This window comes from Oenanthe melanoleuca, chromosome 2 (assembly GCF_029582105.1).
Source record: "Oenanthe melanoleuca isolate GR-GAL-2019-014 chromosome 2, OMel1.0, whole genome shotgun sequence".
Taxonomy (NCBI): domain Eukaryota; kingdom Metazoa; phylum Chordata; class Aves; order Passeriformes; family Muscicapidae; genus Oenanthe; species Oenanthe melanoleuca.
In genome coordinates this window covers 4,476,156-4,492,344 of record NC_079335.1, presented here as the reverse complement: position 1 = coordinate 4,492,344, position 16,189 = coordinate 4,476,156, and the positions used below count along the sequence as shown (strand labels likewise).

Genomic DNA, 16,189 nt, shown 5'->3' with positions numbered 1-16,189 from the left:
TAATAGAAGCATCTGTCTAACAATTATCAGTTTTAATTAATGCTTCTCCTAAGAGAATGGCAAAACTCTCACGTTTCCTACGGATCTCTTATGCATAATGAAGAGAGTTTCACCTCCCTCCCTAAGTAAACTTCAGGTTCTTAATTTTTATCTTTACTGCATAGATTCTCTGACTTCTGCCTAACTTCCAGCGAGCCACTCTCCTCTAGCAGAGCTCCTGCTTAACACTACTCAACATATAAATAAAATACAATTGTTTTGTGCTTGAATGAATGTAGGATGTTGGTCTTGTGTGCGTCTGAACCGCAGAGGTAAAACCTGCTGTGCTGTGTGCACAATGAAAAAGCCTTTCTGCAAATCCCAAGCTACAACAGACACTGGCTGCATCTCTCTCCTCTCACCACATCGATTGCATATTTTTTTTTTTTTTTTTGCATTTGAAGAGTAATGTCCCCACAAAAAGGATTTTACTTTCTAAGTTCAAAGCATTCTTGATATGTTAACAGAAGTATAATGAGCACTCCTTAGTAAATAAAAATAAATAATAGCATCTAGTCTATCACATTAATACTGTGAAACATATATAAAATTTACATTAACTCAAACAACAGTGAAAAAGGATTGTACTGTATTTATCACCACAGACCCGTATTCTTTAGAGACTTTGGAAAGTAAGTGTCACAGTCCTGTATGACAAATCCTAAAGTTAGCTGTCAGTATGACTTTAAAAAAATCTTTACAAATTTTTTTAAATGGCACATTTTCTTCTGCCAACCTAACTGGAGCTATTAAAAACTTAGGTACAGGTTTATTCTTTTGTTTTTTTTAAATTCATCTTTAGTCTATGAAAACATTTTAAAATGCAGCACAATAAAAAACATTCAAGAACAAGCTTCAGAAAATACATTTGCCCTTAGACACACAGAGAATAATCTGAGAATAATCTTTGTAAGACAGTTAGAAACCAGAATTTTGTCACGCTCTTATTTTGAAAATAAAAATTTTGTAAATGCATCTAGAATAATCAAGGCTTCATAAATACTCAAAAAAATGCTTTGCTTTCTTTTGTACTAAACAATGACTCACAGAATTTTAGCTCATCAAGCCTTAGTATGAATTAGATCTTTCCAAATTATCAAAAGCAACTCAATGAACAGCTAACTGAATGAGGAGTTTTGTGGGTTGAGTTGTTGGTTTGGTTTTTTGTTTTTCTTCCCTAAGCCCTGAGATTGCAGCTCTTGATTTAATTATAAAATTTGGGTCTGTTTTATACCAAGCAGCTCAGAGATTTTTGGAAAACCACATTTCTGACAACAGTGGGGTTTGGTACAAGAATGCAGTTTGTGATCAAGTCTGAAATTCTGGACGGAAGGCTTCCTTGCAAATGGGAAAGAAAGAAATAAAGATGCATCACTCATTGCTGGCTGTCCCTGGGGTGGGGCATCTGTTGGTCTAAGTGCAGCTGGTCTGGTGTGAATCCAACTCTGCCTTGTCCGGAGCCGCTGAACATCAGAACACGTCAAGCAAAGTACATGGTGCGCAGCGTGTCCTGGTGCACCTGGACTGCCTTGGCAAGTGCTTGGTGATCTCTGCCATTGCTCTGGCCAGAAGTGTGGCTTCCTTCAGCACTGGAAGAGAAGTGGGGGTGGAAATAACCAACAGGTTGGGGGGGGAAGAGAAACCCTATTTAATCTGCCTCTCCTTGCACATGTTTCTGTATCGTTAGTTTCCTCTGAGCAGAATGGTCAAGCATTAATTACTCCTAAGAACCACTGAGGTTCTGAAACAGAAAACAGCCACGAACAGAACATCTGCATAATTCAGTGGTGAGAGCAAATCCACCCTCGAACTGCTGAGGACACCACCGATCCCAGAATGAACCAGCCCACTGCCTTCCAGTTGTGCAAAGATTGAGAGCTCTGAACTCACCTGTCGTGTTCCTTATCCACCAGATGGTACCTGGCTCTGAAGGCCACCAGGTGTGCATAGTACGCTGGGGCGGGGATGGAGACGGAGCGCGTGCAGCGCACGTATGTGTGGCACAGCTGGTAGGTGAGGATCTGCAGCTCGTCCGACGAGAAGCGATTGTCGTCCCAGAGCACGTGGTAGTGGGAAGGTCTGCTTGTTCCCTGCAGCCAGACAACAGCTCATCAGCATCCCCACACATCTCCTGAACCTCACCTCTGCAGGGGAACTGCAGCGAAACAGCCGCTTCCTCAAAAGCCACAGGCAGCAGTTCTACACATTTCAGCTGATTTTTCCTTTAAAAGGCAAACAACCTCCTTCCTAGCTCCCTATCAAACTAATCCCTTCCCTTTTTTTGATAGGACTGTGTTTCTTAAACTTTCACCTCTGAAATTAAATGATCATACTGAAATACACTTTCTTGAAAACCTCAGATCTGACAAAAAGTCATCAGATAACACAGCTTTAGTACAAACATTAACAGTTAAAAATTTACCATGCCACACCAAATGTCCTACCTGAATCCCAGCATGACTACACAGGTAGAAGTCAAACTCTGAGGGGTGGGTGATTTTTGTGTCCACTGTGGTACCAGCTGGAATGTTTCCACTTTTTCCAACCTGTGGAAACAGGAAATGCAAAGACTCTGAGGTACAACACAAAAGGGTTTTTTCTTTCCAGCAGTACAGCCAGGAAAACAAACATAAGAAGCAAAGTGAAAAAAGAATGTGTAAAACTGAAATTTTGTTCCAAGTGAAAATCTGGAGTGTCTCTACTATGGAGAAAGAAAAAAAGAGACATGCTGCAAAATCTTCTTAGAAATTGCCTAAAAAGATTTATTTTTCTGAATAATGTAAAAAGAAGTTCCCACAATTGATTTGTCAAATCTTTGTTCTTTTCACCCTCCCACTCCAGGACAGGAATAACTTTTCCTGTTCCTACCTGCAAGGGGACAATCCTTCCTTATCAAACAGGCCACCTCTTCCCTCAAAACAAATTCAAAGCAGAACGTTGAAATACTCTTTACTTTCAAACAATTTAACATCTGTAATCACAGCATTTATTAATTTATCAACCATCTTTATGTCAGCTTTGGGAGTTATTAATTACTGCCTGGAAGCCTGTGGGCTCCAAGTGCCCCACAGAGAAGCCTGACAGAAGGAAAAAGAACATGGAAAGCTTAATCTGTGACCAGAGCTCTGCCATGAGGAACTCTCCATTCTCAGCAACAGCTCCATTCCTGCACTTGGGGAGTCTCCTCTTCACACAGAAAGTACCAAAATCAGCTTGGGGAGTGTGATCTCCACCCACAAAGTACCACAAATGAACAGGAACTGGTGGCTTGGCTGCCTGCTGGATGTTTGGGGGTCCCAATCAAACGTACCCGTTCGTTTTTATCTGTGCAGAAGAGTCTGGTGTGGTGCCTCTTCTGCACCACTATAAATGTGATGCCAGGCTGATAATCCTTCTCCAGTTTAATGCAAGCCTCCCTGATAGCCAGCAGCTCGTGGTGGAGAACCTGAGCCACATACAGAGAGAGGTGTGATCAACATGAACTGTTGCCATCATACAAATCACTCTTTATTTGTCTACAGATTTCTTTTACTTATCCACAGATAATTTATCATGTTCCTTCTTGCACTGTCACTCAGAGTAATGAAATGTCAAAGCTTTCAGAACCAAACTTTAATTTCTTCCCCTGATAAGGGAAAATTACATCAGCAGTTTCCCGAGCCAGGAGAAAGTTACTTCCACATTCGTTCAGCTCCAAGCACAAGGCCTGGACTAATAACCTGCATGTCAAAACTTTTTTAATTACCAAATACAAATGCACATTTAATTAGGCTGCTGAATAGAACAGACTGATTATTTTTCAGACTAGAAAAAGGGATAAAATCCAGAAGTGTTCAGCTGTTCTTTCCCAGCTTTGTGCAGTCCCATGCAGAACTACAGGCATCACTAATATGGAAACTAAAACAATACAAAAAGCAGTGATTTGGAATGTGGGCTAATTATACATGAAAAATTCAGTGAAAACTGAAAAGAGGATATATCAAAAGTTCATACAAAGATCATTCTATCAATTCAAGATTAGCAAGTCACTTTTCCTCTTTTCCCCCTGGATTTTAAGAAGTTGACTCAATTCTGTAGCTTTTATTTACATATATAAATACTGAAAAGTGTATATTAATGTCTTTAAAATATACAGAAAAATATTTCATAAAACATGGTACTAGCAAAACACCAAAATAAATATGGCAAAGTATCTAATGAGTTTTATCAGGAATAAAAATGACCGAAAATCCAGTATTTATTAATCCTTGTTAAAAAAAAAATAAATTAATTTTTCTTTATTGCCCAAGTTCTATGGGATACAGTCTGACTAAACAGGAAGCAGATGTGGAACATAACCTGTGTGCTAAAACTACACTTTTCACTTGTAATTATGCAAGGGGAAATATTTTAAAGGGGAAAAGTATTTTCAAAAACACATGTAAATTTGGAAACACTTCTCCTGCCTGCTTGGTTCAAACCCAAAAAATTTGGTGAGGGAAGATATGTTGAGGTTATACTTCTTATAACTCCAACCACATAAAGGTGGAATTACAAAATTTCCTTTACTACCACAAAACTACACCATCAGAATTTCAAGAAGACAAATATCACCTGTTGGAACTGCCCCTCAGAAACCCCATCCCTGTAGAAGATGATGCGAGTTGGTTTGAATCTCGTGGATTTGTAGAACTGGATCAGCAGCTCCCTGACCATGGCAGCCAAGTCCTGGATGATTTCCTGGCGGTGCTGCTGCACCCGCACAGTGGCACAGTAACGGTTGGGATGAGCATCCATGCTTCCCACAACCTGGGGAGAAATGCTCAGCATCAAACCTGAGAGCCATGATGCTACTTCAGAGTGCAGCACAGGAGTTTGAACCCTGGGACATCAAACCAGTTTTATGGATCCATCAAACTGAAATGGTGATGGACCACAGAAATATCCACACCCTTCATCAAGGGAAGGGATTTTTCTATTAATGAAATGTTAACATCCATATCCTGTAAAAGTGGCATGGGACTTAAAAATAAACAAAAAAAACCTAAAAAAGTGAGCACATCTCCACCTGATTTTCCCTGGACACACAGGTATAACTTTTTAAAATATATATAACATCACCAAAGATCTTAATTATTAAACAACCCTGAGCAGGCACTGCAAGTGTTTGACATAATACAAGCTAAAGATCATTCCCTATATTTAAGAAATACATTTCCAAGAGATTACTGCACATTTTGTGTTTTCTGGAAGCTTGAGTCCCCAGAAACCACAGCAGAGCCAGCCTAGTTCCCTATCAGCAACAAAGCAATTCTGAACATTTCTAAGTGCTGAAGAAGCAGATTTAAACATGTGCCAGCTCATTATCAGGCTGCTGATAAATATCAGCTCCCAGAAAAGCTCCTCTGTGTATCAGCAACTCAGGCATTTTACAAGCTAATACACACATTTAAGTAATTAGCATCAGAGCAAGCTCTCTGAAGTTTCAATAAATTCCTGCAGAAAAATAATTTATAATGCTATAATTAGGCAATCAGAAGCAATGGACCACAAAAGGATTGAAAGCAATAAAATGCATTAGAGCTGAGCAGCAGGAGGGAGCTGGGGTGGAAGACCAGGACACAATTTACTCACTGCAGCAATGGAAGGCTTTTTCCCATCCCCAGCTGGTGGGTGAGTTACATCTGCACCAAGGAATATGACAGGCTGCTGGAATACTGGAGGTCTGGCAAAGAGAAGGGAAATTTGTAAAAGCAGCAAGATTTATGCTTAATAAAGCACATTAAGACTCAAATAAACAGCACTCTGTACTCCTGAAGTGAACTCATCAACAACTGGCACTTGAACAGAGTTGGTCACTTGTCCTGTGGCAGTAATTAAAAATCCTGATTAAGGTTCTCATGCTAAATACTTAGGCAGATTTTTAAAGCATGGCTAATTGTTGCTCTTAATTAAATTTGTTTAAAAATGTATCTAGTTTTTTTCTAACTTTAAGAATTGCAGTTTTTATCAACTGGACCAAGGGAAGGAGTAAGTTGATCCCTTAGTAACAAATGGCATCTGAGAAAATTAAAGGATTGTGCACATATGCAGATGCTACAAAGAAAAATATTTTTCCAAATAAAAAACAGTCTTGGTAAGGACGTCCATAAATAGCAGGTATCAAAGTTATTATTTGCAGAGTAGATTTCTTTTAAAAATGAGCTTGAAAAGTTTTAAACAAATCTTTAGGTTAAGATATTAAATCACTGCACCAAGAGAGGAACACCAAAGCACTACAACACAAGTTTTAAACTTCAACTCTATTCCTTAACAAAACAATTTCAAACAGGAAATCTTGGGCCACTAGAATTTCTTTGTGGGTGTGTGGGGGAATGATTTAATGGTTATGGAGATAAATTTATCTGTATGGAGACCTTCTTTAGAAGAAATGGGAAGGTAATGTTTGGGATTAGGCTTTTTTGGGTTTTTTTTTCTTCTTTTTTTTCTGTCAGGGAATTTTCTTACCATTTGTTGCCTAAGAGATGATGAACAGAGAATGGACTGTACTTAAGGGAAAAAAACCACAACTGGGTGTCCTGGAATTCTGTTGATTTTTTTTTGTTGTTTGGGCTTTATTATTGTTGTTTGTTTACACACACACATATATATATTCTAGTAAAAAACTGTTATTCTTTTACCCACATCTTTGCCTGAAAGCCCCAAAGTTGCAATAATTTGGAGGGAGGGGGATCATCTTTTCCATTCCAGGAAGATTCCTACCCTCCTTGGCAAACACCTGTCTCCTAACCCAGCAGAGTTTTTGGTGCCCAATGTGGGGCTTGAGGGCATCAAGAGGAATGGTGAAAAAGGAGTAATAGTTCCTGAGTGACCAAATTTTGTGTGCTGAACACAGAGACCTCGTTATGCACCATAACTTACACTGGTTTGGTTAGCATATGGTTGTGGTTACATGTTTCCCATTTGCCCTTATCTAAGCATGGATCCCATGACTAAGGCCACTGTGGCTGTTATCCAGTTTGCACAACAGGTCAATAAGGTGAGCAATTCCTGGATTTTAAACTTATCTGGAACGTGGACACAAGGCTGCCCAACTATCACAGACTAAGTTCATGTCTGTGGGGGTTTCATTAATAATGGTGCCCATTGTGAGAAAGCAATACAGGGGGCAGTTTTTCCCCAGTCCTTCACCCATTTCTTTGGATGTATCCCACCTCCTTTCAAAGGGTTCAAATTTTCCTCTAGATGTTGATAGCATTTTGCATTTAGAGGTAAGGTGGGACTGTCCTGGGTAAGCACCTTGACATCCACCCCAGAGACCAGGCATACTGCCAGGAGCAGGGAGCACTGCCCCACACAACCTGACCCTGCCCCACTGCCCATCTCAGAATGAACCACCCAGACTGCATGGGGGTATGGGAGGAGACAGGCCAGGTGCTGAGGGAATACTCTTCCCCAGCTGGTGGGAAGCCCTCTCTGTTCCTGTCTCAAAGAGGGAAAGTCTGCTGGTGCAGCCCTGGAACCCAGAGACATTACAGGCACCCAGGTTCCAGCTGAACCATCCTTGACCCAGGACACAGGGTGTTTGTGAGGGAGCCAGGGCCCTTTCTTCTCTGGGAGCAGCTTTTAATGCATGTTAGAGAGAGGTTTTTTCACAGAGAGAGAATGCAGGATCACCATCACAGAATGCCCTGGAAGACCACTAAGGAAAGGGATCCAACAGCTGAGAGATGTGGCAGTACTGGAGGTACTTTCTGGGAGGGACGGACAGCACAGTAACAACCCTGACAAGGTCAGGTGTACAGGGAAAATGGAGCTTGGAGCATCCAGAGCCATCCCAGTACTCTACCTTCAGGGCAACACTGAATGTGGAGGACACCTGAGAGACAGTGGGTGCCACAGCAAGCAAACTCAGGAGTTTTCAGTGCAAAGTCGATGGCCCAGAGCAGGCTCACATATTTGCTGTGGTTAAGTCTCAAAGAGAAGAATGTTGACCAAAAGGCACCGTTGTTCTAGGTAGTTTCTGTTTTCTGAAAACTCAGGGAAACAGAATATTATAGATTTTTCATTCTAGTTATAGTTGTGTACTTCAGTGGTCAGATCACTAAAACAATACTTTTATTCTAAATTTCAACAGAAACAAGTATTCCTCTCCTGTCTCCATAACCTAACTTTTACAGGACTATTTATTGGAAGCCAAAAGAGAGTTTGTCTGAAGAACCACTTAAGCTACAGTGCTATGACTGCAGATAAAAGCTCCCAGTAATCTCAGCATGACTCACATTCTCTTTGGAATATAACAACCTCTTCCCCTTTGAAAGATGAACTTACCTTCCCTGTGGCAGTAGAATGTTATTTACGCCTCCTAACTTGACATTTATTTTTAAGCAAAGGTTGGACAGAGTCTGTGGTGTTGTTCTCTGGACATTTTTCATCTGCACACACTGAGTGGCCATTCCCAGCACCGTGTCGCCAACGCGCTTCACCTCCGCTACAGAATAAGAAAAACAAAAACAAAATTTGCAAATTGCAAATCAAACAATGGAAGATATTTGAATTTAGTGCAAATTAACCACACCTGGAGTTCTAGCAAAGTGGTGCTCAAGCTTAAAGGAACACAATGAAACCTAACCCCCAAACCCACCCAGCCTCCAGAACCTCCCCCAGGTTCTGCTCTGCTCCACCTCAGTTCTAAATGCAATAACTAAAGGCACTGCTGGCTTATATTAACTAAGAATTTTTAAATTAGTTCTTATTTTACAATTGTAGCATTTTATCATCAGCTTTGGCTAATGGTGTGGGCAGTGTGGGCAATGTGGGCAATATTAGGATGCTGAGTACTTGTTGCATTATTAAACACTGGAGTAGTAACACAACCTAATAGTGAAGTGCTGAGCAATATTCAGCCAAGCAGTTTATCAGTTCTTCACTGCAAGTTTATTTAGCAATGGTCCATAAAAACTCCAAGAACTCTTTAATTCCAAAGGTTAAATCAAATCCTGTTGTTAATACCAAAATTTAGACTTCAAGGCTTTCAGAGACCCACATACTCTTACACTCAGGGAAGAAATTTAGGCTCCAAGAACTGGCTTAGAGAAGACGAACCACCCTCTTTGGCAACAGGAGAGGGAAAGAGCAGAGTGGGAAGAAGAGGAACGACAAGACTGTGGGTATAGGAAATGCAGGGTATGAAAGAGCGTAGGGAGAAAATAGGGAGAGATGATTAGAGGGGGCAGAAATAACTGTAATTAAAGATAATGACAAGGAAAGAAGAGGAGAGCAGTACCACATCCTCTCCCTGGTTAAGTAGAGGAAAAGAACTCCCTTTTAATGCCAAACAAGGATAGTAAAAATGTCATTTTGCACCCAATTTGTATTGTACAAATTAGAGACAAGCCACTTCCTCTGCAGGCTGAATTCAAGGGGGGAAAAAATACTATTTCCTTAAAGTTCCTTGCGTGATCTCTTTTCATCTTGTAAGAGATAGTATTAAAGTTGGAAAATTATTTTGTGCTATATTAAAATGGTGAGGGATGGGAGAAGGCAAATCTGCAGCTGCTTGGTAGATCTGATCCATCAGAGAAGAGTCCACGTAGCTATGGGAGAAAAACAGTGGCTGCTGCTCCAGCTGGGCAAGGGAAGTGAAAAAAGGAGGGAAAAGGAAGGAGGCAGGACAGGAAAACAAGCAGTCCTGCCTATAGGAAGAGCTGAGAAATGCATGGTTTATATAAAACATTTTAAAACCCACGTGTGTATGCTATGTAAAACACATTGATTGTCACTGTTTCCAAAAAACAGTTTAGTTTGCTGAATTTTCACTTTCTGTGCACCTGTATCCTTATAACCCAAGTTTAAAAATGGAAACAATAAGAAAAATAGACAAATCTCTTTCACTCAACATTTTTTGCCAAAGGGAGATTGTGTGAGTAAGCAAAGATGTTTTAAAAGCTACAGAGTTCTTGAAATCTTGAAATTTTCAGCACACAAATTTTACTAAGCATATTATAATCCACTGCCTATCAATGTCAATGTCAATCTCATCAAAGCCTTGTGCTGGCTTTCTAACAACCTGAATCTCAAATGCAACCAGCAGGGAGAATGGGGAAATGCAAATTAAAAGCAGAAAACATCCTGAAAATAATTAACTCTTAATACAAAATATCATGCAGCACAAGAAAAATAATAAAATTAATTTACAGCCCATTCCCTAACTGGAACTCATAGAGTTAAACCAGCATTAAACCTCTTTCCTTTGGACAGTTCACAAAAACCACATAAAACTGTGACTGAAATGCACCATTTCCACTCACTGACCATAGACTGGTGTTTTTCCTGGCAAAATGACCACGACAAGCTGCAGCCCAGTGTAAGTGTTCTTGAGGTGTCTGAACATGGGCTCCACGCTGTCGGCCCCCTGGGCGTACTTGCAGAAGCAGGGCTGCCCCTGGATTGGCATTCCAGCATCCCTGGAAATCTTCCGCAGCTGCTCCGTGAAGGACCTGGGCATGCACATAAATACATGACATTATCAGACAGCAAAAACACTTCCTGATTTTTGGTATTATTTTTAATGGAACAACCCATAAAAACTTTGTTACTTGCAGAGCTGCGCTGTCCAAAAACCTGGGAATTTAATCCCAGGTGCATCTTTAATTGACAATGCCTGTGTAGTCATTGAAGGAAAGACAGGAAATATGGTGCATAAATAACACCATTGATGAAAAAACTCATTTCCAAAGCAAATTCTACATTATTTCTATGGGAAATACAGAATAAAATACTTTTTGCAAAAATATTGCAACAGTAACAATTTGGCATAGCCTGCTCTAACACAATTCCATCTGTTACCACTACAGAAAGTTCTTCCCTTTTTTCTTCATGATGAAAACAACCAACAGAAATTACCAGCAATTGTCTCAGTGAATTGCTTTAGCTTCCATAATAATGCACAATTCCATAGATACCAGAGAAAATCCTGGAGGTGAAAGCAAACCACCTCCTAGGCTGATGAAAAAAAAGTCACCCTTTGATGGAAATGGTCAGACACAGAGACAACCTAATTTCTTCAGAGGCTTCCACTTGTGAGCCTTTTAAGCTCACTGATAAAAGTCCTTTTTATTAAGTTGGAGAGGGTACCCCCCCCCCAGTTGTCTAAAACATTGCTCATCTTCACCACAGGGTGCCAGGATGCCACTGACTGAGAGGGTGTCAACATTTAGCTTTTTCCAAACCTGTTGTTAACTTGCATGAATCATAACAGCCTGTGAGCTTCAGCCCTGCAGCCTGAGGCTCCTTGCAGAGAATGGATATTTCCTCTGGAAAAACAAGCACTCACTACAGTACAGTCAGTGGCAGAACATCTCCCCATCCCTGGAAGTGTTCAAGGCCAGGCTGGATGAGCCTTGGAGCGACCTGGGACAGGGGAAGGTGTCCTTGCCCATGGCACAGGGGATAGAACAAGATGATCTTTGAGGTCCTTCCAACCCAAACCCTTCTGTGATTTCAACATTCAAGTCTGAAACAATAGAGGGTTTGAGCCTTTAAATGTCCATCTGGAAGTACAGTGGCTATGAGGAAAGGTTTTCCCTCTGTTTTTAAGAGGTAAAACAGGATGACTTTGAAGACTTTTAGAGCATTTGAAGGTGCTTACTCTGTTAAGTCAGCAGCATTCAAGTACCAGCTTGCCCAACAAGATGTAAGAAGAAGCCACAAGACGTAAAGGGATGCAGACATTTTCCTGGCATGAAGCAATGTCCTTTCATGATAAACACAAACTGATTCTACACCATCCAAATAATTTTATTCTGGCTCATGACGTGTAAGACTTCTGACTATTTCTCAAAACTGAGTAACTTGGCTTACACAGCATTTCCACTAGAAGCAACATTGTGGAAAGGAAACTTCTCTGGCAGCCCAGTGCTGGACATGTGACTGAAGAGAACAAGTTCCTCCCCTCCTCACACAATGGGCAGTAAAAAGATTTTCACTGCTTGCTCATCACTTGTTAGGGAAAAACTCCCAAGCTGTTTGGCAAATCACCTGAAGGAACACTGCCATGGCAATGCCACTGCTGTGAGCAATCCCTGCCTTGCATTCACCTCCCAGAGAGCAGCTGAGTCACTGCCAGCACAGGTCCACAGGCTGCACTTGTCCATGCACGAAGGGAAAGCAGCTGCATGTGGAAGGAGGGATCAGACACTGATCTGGGCCTGCACACCTTCCCTGAGCCAATGGCAGATGACACTGTAACAACAGTCTTTGAACAATCATGTCCCATCCAAAGATGGAGAAACCAAATCCAAAAGTTTCATTCAAACACTTAAAATCAATAGAATAACCAGTCCTACTCATCTGGCAAATACAGCAATTTGCACATTCTAAAAACTCTAAAGACGAAAAGGTTTTGGACAAAATATTTCCTTTTAAAGAAATTCTGCATGAATACATCTACTCTATCTAACCAGGAAAGGAACCCAAGAGAACACACATGTTAGCTGTCACTCTTGAGAAACACTTAGTGATAAACACTCATCATTACATCACTTCAGTTATCTTAAACTCTGTCCTGAGGCCTCACTGGTCAGAAACCTGCCAGAGAGAATAAATGGCTTTTGTTAAGGCTGATTTGGAGGATTTCCTGATGCTGGCATTGAAATCAGACTGGCATCATTCAAAACACAGAGACAGAAGATTATTGCTGTATGATAAACAATTCAACCAAAAATAAGCTCTTAATAAAAGTGAAATCATGACATTTGCATCCATAATAGATGACAAAATCACCACCTTACACAACACACTTACTTAAGATGAACTTCAGTGCACTGGCGCTGGGGAGCAAAGCAGGCAATTGCCCAAACCTTTATTTCAATTCCAGTGTGAAATTGTTTATTCCTCATGTCCCAGACACCCTGCACTGGTGTAGCAATTGCTTTATTCTGGAAGTAGAAGGGAAAAATTAAAAATTAATGCAAAACTTGATTGATGCTAAACAAAAATTAGCTCTGCTTCTACTTCCCTTTAACTAGCAGGTGATTTATACTCTCAGGTCATTTCCTCCCCTGTACAAACATCCATCCTATTTTAATAATCATTTTATCACTGTAGCAAGACAGTTTCTTAGCCAGGTGAAAAATAAATCTCACATTGTTCATTTTTATTGCTGATCATTGCCTTTGGCTGTATTTATTTATATATGGCAAGTAAGATTCATGCTTGGTATGGAATGTGAACAAGAACCTACAGTGAATTTACAACTGCTCAGTGAACTTTCCAAGGGAAAGTTACCTTAAGTACTATGAATATTTTACACATCACTAAACAGAGGCAAATAATGATTCAATGTCACACACAACTCCAGAAAAAATGTGAACAAGCTGAGAAAAAGATGATCAGTTATTCAACTTGGACCTGCTCAACACTTTTATTTCTCCCACCAAGCAGATATTAGTAGGATGGATTATCCAGAGTGATAAAGCAGCTAAAGTAATTTTGGTGATGTTAATTACCTTAATAAATACGGATAGATGCTTTAGACAAGTTACCATGATGTCATCCTTCTCACCTAGCAGCAACAACTAAAGTTTCTGGGTATTTTTCAGAACACACATGAATTTCATAATGGATTTTGCAGAGTTATGTGTGCTGAAGGCAGTGCCTCCCCCACTACTACTTTCCAACATTCATCTGCCATTAAGTTCCCCCAACCTGCTGCTGCCAGAACAGCTCATGAAAGCAGTCCCCTAATCAGGGGCAGGCCTGGGGTACCTTAACCTGCCAGTGAAGGGAGGTTTGAGCTAATTTGCCTGAGTAATCTGAAGGATTTTAGGCAAAAAATCCAAGATCCTCTCCCATTGTGGGCTTGGAGGCACCAGTCTGCTGTGTACAGGGACAGAATTATATGATCTGAGGAGGTTCATCAAAAGCCTCCACAAGTGAAGTTATCCCAGCTACTAAAGCTTTCATCTTGCAACAAGTCCCAGTATATAACTGATGGAAAATCCTGTTTCTCAAGCTTTTTTTAAGAGGTATCAAAGGAGAAAGATTATGTCAGAAAGGCCATCTGAAAAGCCATTGTAAAATAAAAACCTTTGGGTAAATATTACAAACAGGAAGAGATGGCTTTAGGGAAAAACATGTTGATAGAGTTGGTATCTCAAGACAGCTGCCCCACCCAGAATATTCAAAACCAACCAAAAGTTCAGGAATATTTCAGCATATTTTCAAATATATATAGTGATAATTGAAATTATCCTTGTTATTCTCCATACATATTTATTTGAACCACTCTTTGCAGGCTGCTTCTTGCAGCACACAATGCAAGAGTGGTGTTTAAGGCCAAAAAAGGCATTTTTAACCCAGCTTTACTTTCAGAAATAAAACAGCAATTGGAGAGATGCAAGTTGGCCAATACATTTAAGACTTTGAGAACCTAAATTTAAATTCTGAACAATACACCCCTGACAGCTGTCTCATTGCACACAACACAATTAATTTAAAATAACCACATTACAGAGGCCATCACAGACTGCACAGAACCCACTGGACATACCCTGCCTCCATAGAGGATTGAGGGAGGCTGTAGGACTCTGCCAGTCACATCTGTCATTTCATCCTTGACCATTATCCCAAACTCTCGGACGTAAGGGTCGGTGTTAAAACTTGCACTCCGCATCTGAAACGATAAAAATGTATAAAACCAAGCTCAGAAAAATGTATAAAACCAAGCTCAGAAAAATGTATAAAACCAAGCAGTGCACAAACACATCAGTCAGTGCCTGCTCAGGGTGAGCAGAATGAAGCCCATTCCTACACCTGCCTCACACTGGATGGAATACTCACCAATTTGCTGATCTCCTCCTGCCGGTCCGGGGCTGATCTGGCAGTGGCTCGAATCATAGTGGAAGTTTGATTGTCAGTCAGTTTCTTTATGCATCTTTGTCCTGCCACTATGTTGCACACCTGAAATTCCCCCACAGAAAGAAAATTAAGCACAGTCCAATTGGTTTTTTGGCTCATGGCTTTTTTTTCCACTGAATCTTACAGAATTTCTCAAAATCTGGCTGCTCAGAAAACAGTTTGCCAACATTTGAACCCTTTTTCCCCCAGGCCCAAAATACAGAATTCTGAGTTTACTTGCCTCCAGAGGAAGGTATGTGTGTTTCTGCTCCTGTCCAACTTGTAAACATGGAAGGTGAGGGTAACGTAAAACTAATTTATGTCTGTCCTTAAAATACTGAGCTACAGTGCATTCAACTGTTTGTCCATTCTCCTGCTGAAGTGGGAATCTGTTGGAAAGCAAATATAGAAAGTAGCTATTATTTCATGCAAAATGCTCCCCCACAGTTCCTCAGTACACTTTTTGGCACAAGTTAAGCTTATTGATGGAGGATGAAACAAAGCCCAAATGATAAAATACCAGACTCAGATACTGATCAGTTATCTTCCTGTAAAAAGATGGTATCAGTTTTGTTCCTTATATTATTTCCTTAAAAATCTCCATATTCAAGTTATCTGCAAATCTCTAGTTGGTAGTTAAAAAGAAACATTTTTTTCCAGAAGAAAAAGACATTGCAAATAAGCAACATGAGGAGGCTGATCCCAACTGGAAGAACTTTTCTATTCTAGTTGTGGGAAACATTAGGCTACAAACAGGACACCCTGACTTCCCATTTTAAATAAATCCATAAATGAAAGAAAAAACCAGTGCACCCAACAAAAAAACCTCCCAGATCTAAAATAGTGCAATTGGTTCAAATGCCATGATACTCATTATACTATAAAAATAGAACAAAAAGCACAGCAAAATTGGGAAAATACTTTGAGGTATATTTAAGGGTATTAAGCAAAGAAAGCATCATTTTTCAAGGTTACTTTTCCCACCTCAGTAAGGCAGGCAAGATATCTTTCCAGCCTGAGATCAAACATATGATTAAAAACAGAAAAATACTTTACGTTTGGTGACTTGCTGGTCGTCTGGTGACATTGCACACTCTGTACTTCCTTTTCATTTGTCCACAGTGTGTTATCTCCACCTTCAGACCTAAAAAATGGACAGCACAAATCACCATTTCCTCAAAAATCAAGGTGTCAGCCCTAAACTGCTGCATGAGACCAGTTAAACAGTGTAATAAAACCATTCTATTTAGCCCCAAAGGGTAGACCAGATAAA

The 16,189-nt window shown here is 40.3% G+C and overlaps 1 protein-coding gene across 1 annotated transcript in view; it reads right to left on the bottom strand.

The window, feature by feature from the left end:
• Positions 1-611: 611 nt before the first annotated feature.
• The window catches only part of AGO2 (argonaute RISC catalytic component 2), a 45,564-nt gene continuing 29,986 nt past the window's right edge, over positions 612-16,189 (bottom strand). Inside the window, exons 7-19 of the mRNA XM_056483696.1 lie at positions 15,973-16,060; positions 15,158-15,305; positions 14,860-14,979; positions 14,570-14,692; positions 12,823-12,956; positions 10,333-10,517; positions 8,350-8,509; positions 5,653-5,743; positions 4,633-4,827; positions 3,350-3,484; positions 2,484-2,585; positions 1,930-2,129; positions 612-1,628 (exon numbers count right to left, since the gene is read on the bottom strand). Of these exons, the coding sequence (XP_056339671.1) occupies positions 1,520-1,628; positions 1,930-2,129; positions 2,484-2,585; positions 3,350-3,484; positions 4,633-4,827; positions 5,653-5,743; positions 8,350-8,509; positions 10,333-10,517; positions 12,823-12,956; positions 14,570-14,692; positions 14,860-14,979; positions 15,158-15,305; positions 15,973-16,060 (1,790 nt within the window). The 3' untranslated portion in view covers positions 612-1,519. The remainder of the gene's footprint in view (positions 1,629-1,929; positions 2,130-2,483; positions 2,586-3,349; positions 3,485-4,632; positions 4,828-5,652; positions 5,744-8,349; positions 8,510-10,332; positions 10,518-12,822; positions 12,957-14,569; positions 14,693-14,859; positions 14,980-15,157; positions 15,306-15,972; positions 16,061-16,189) is intronic.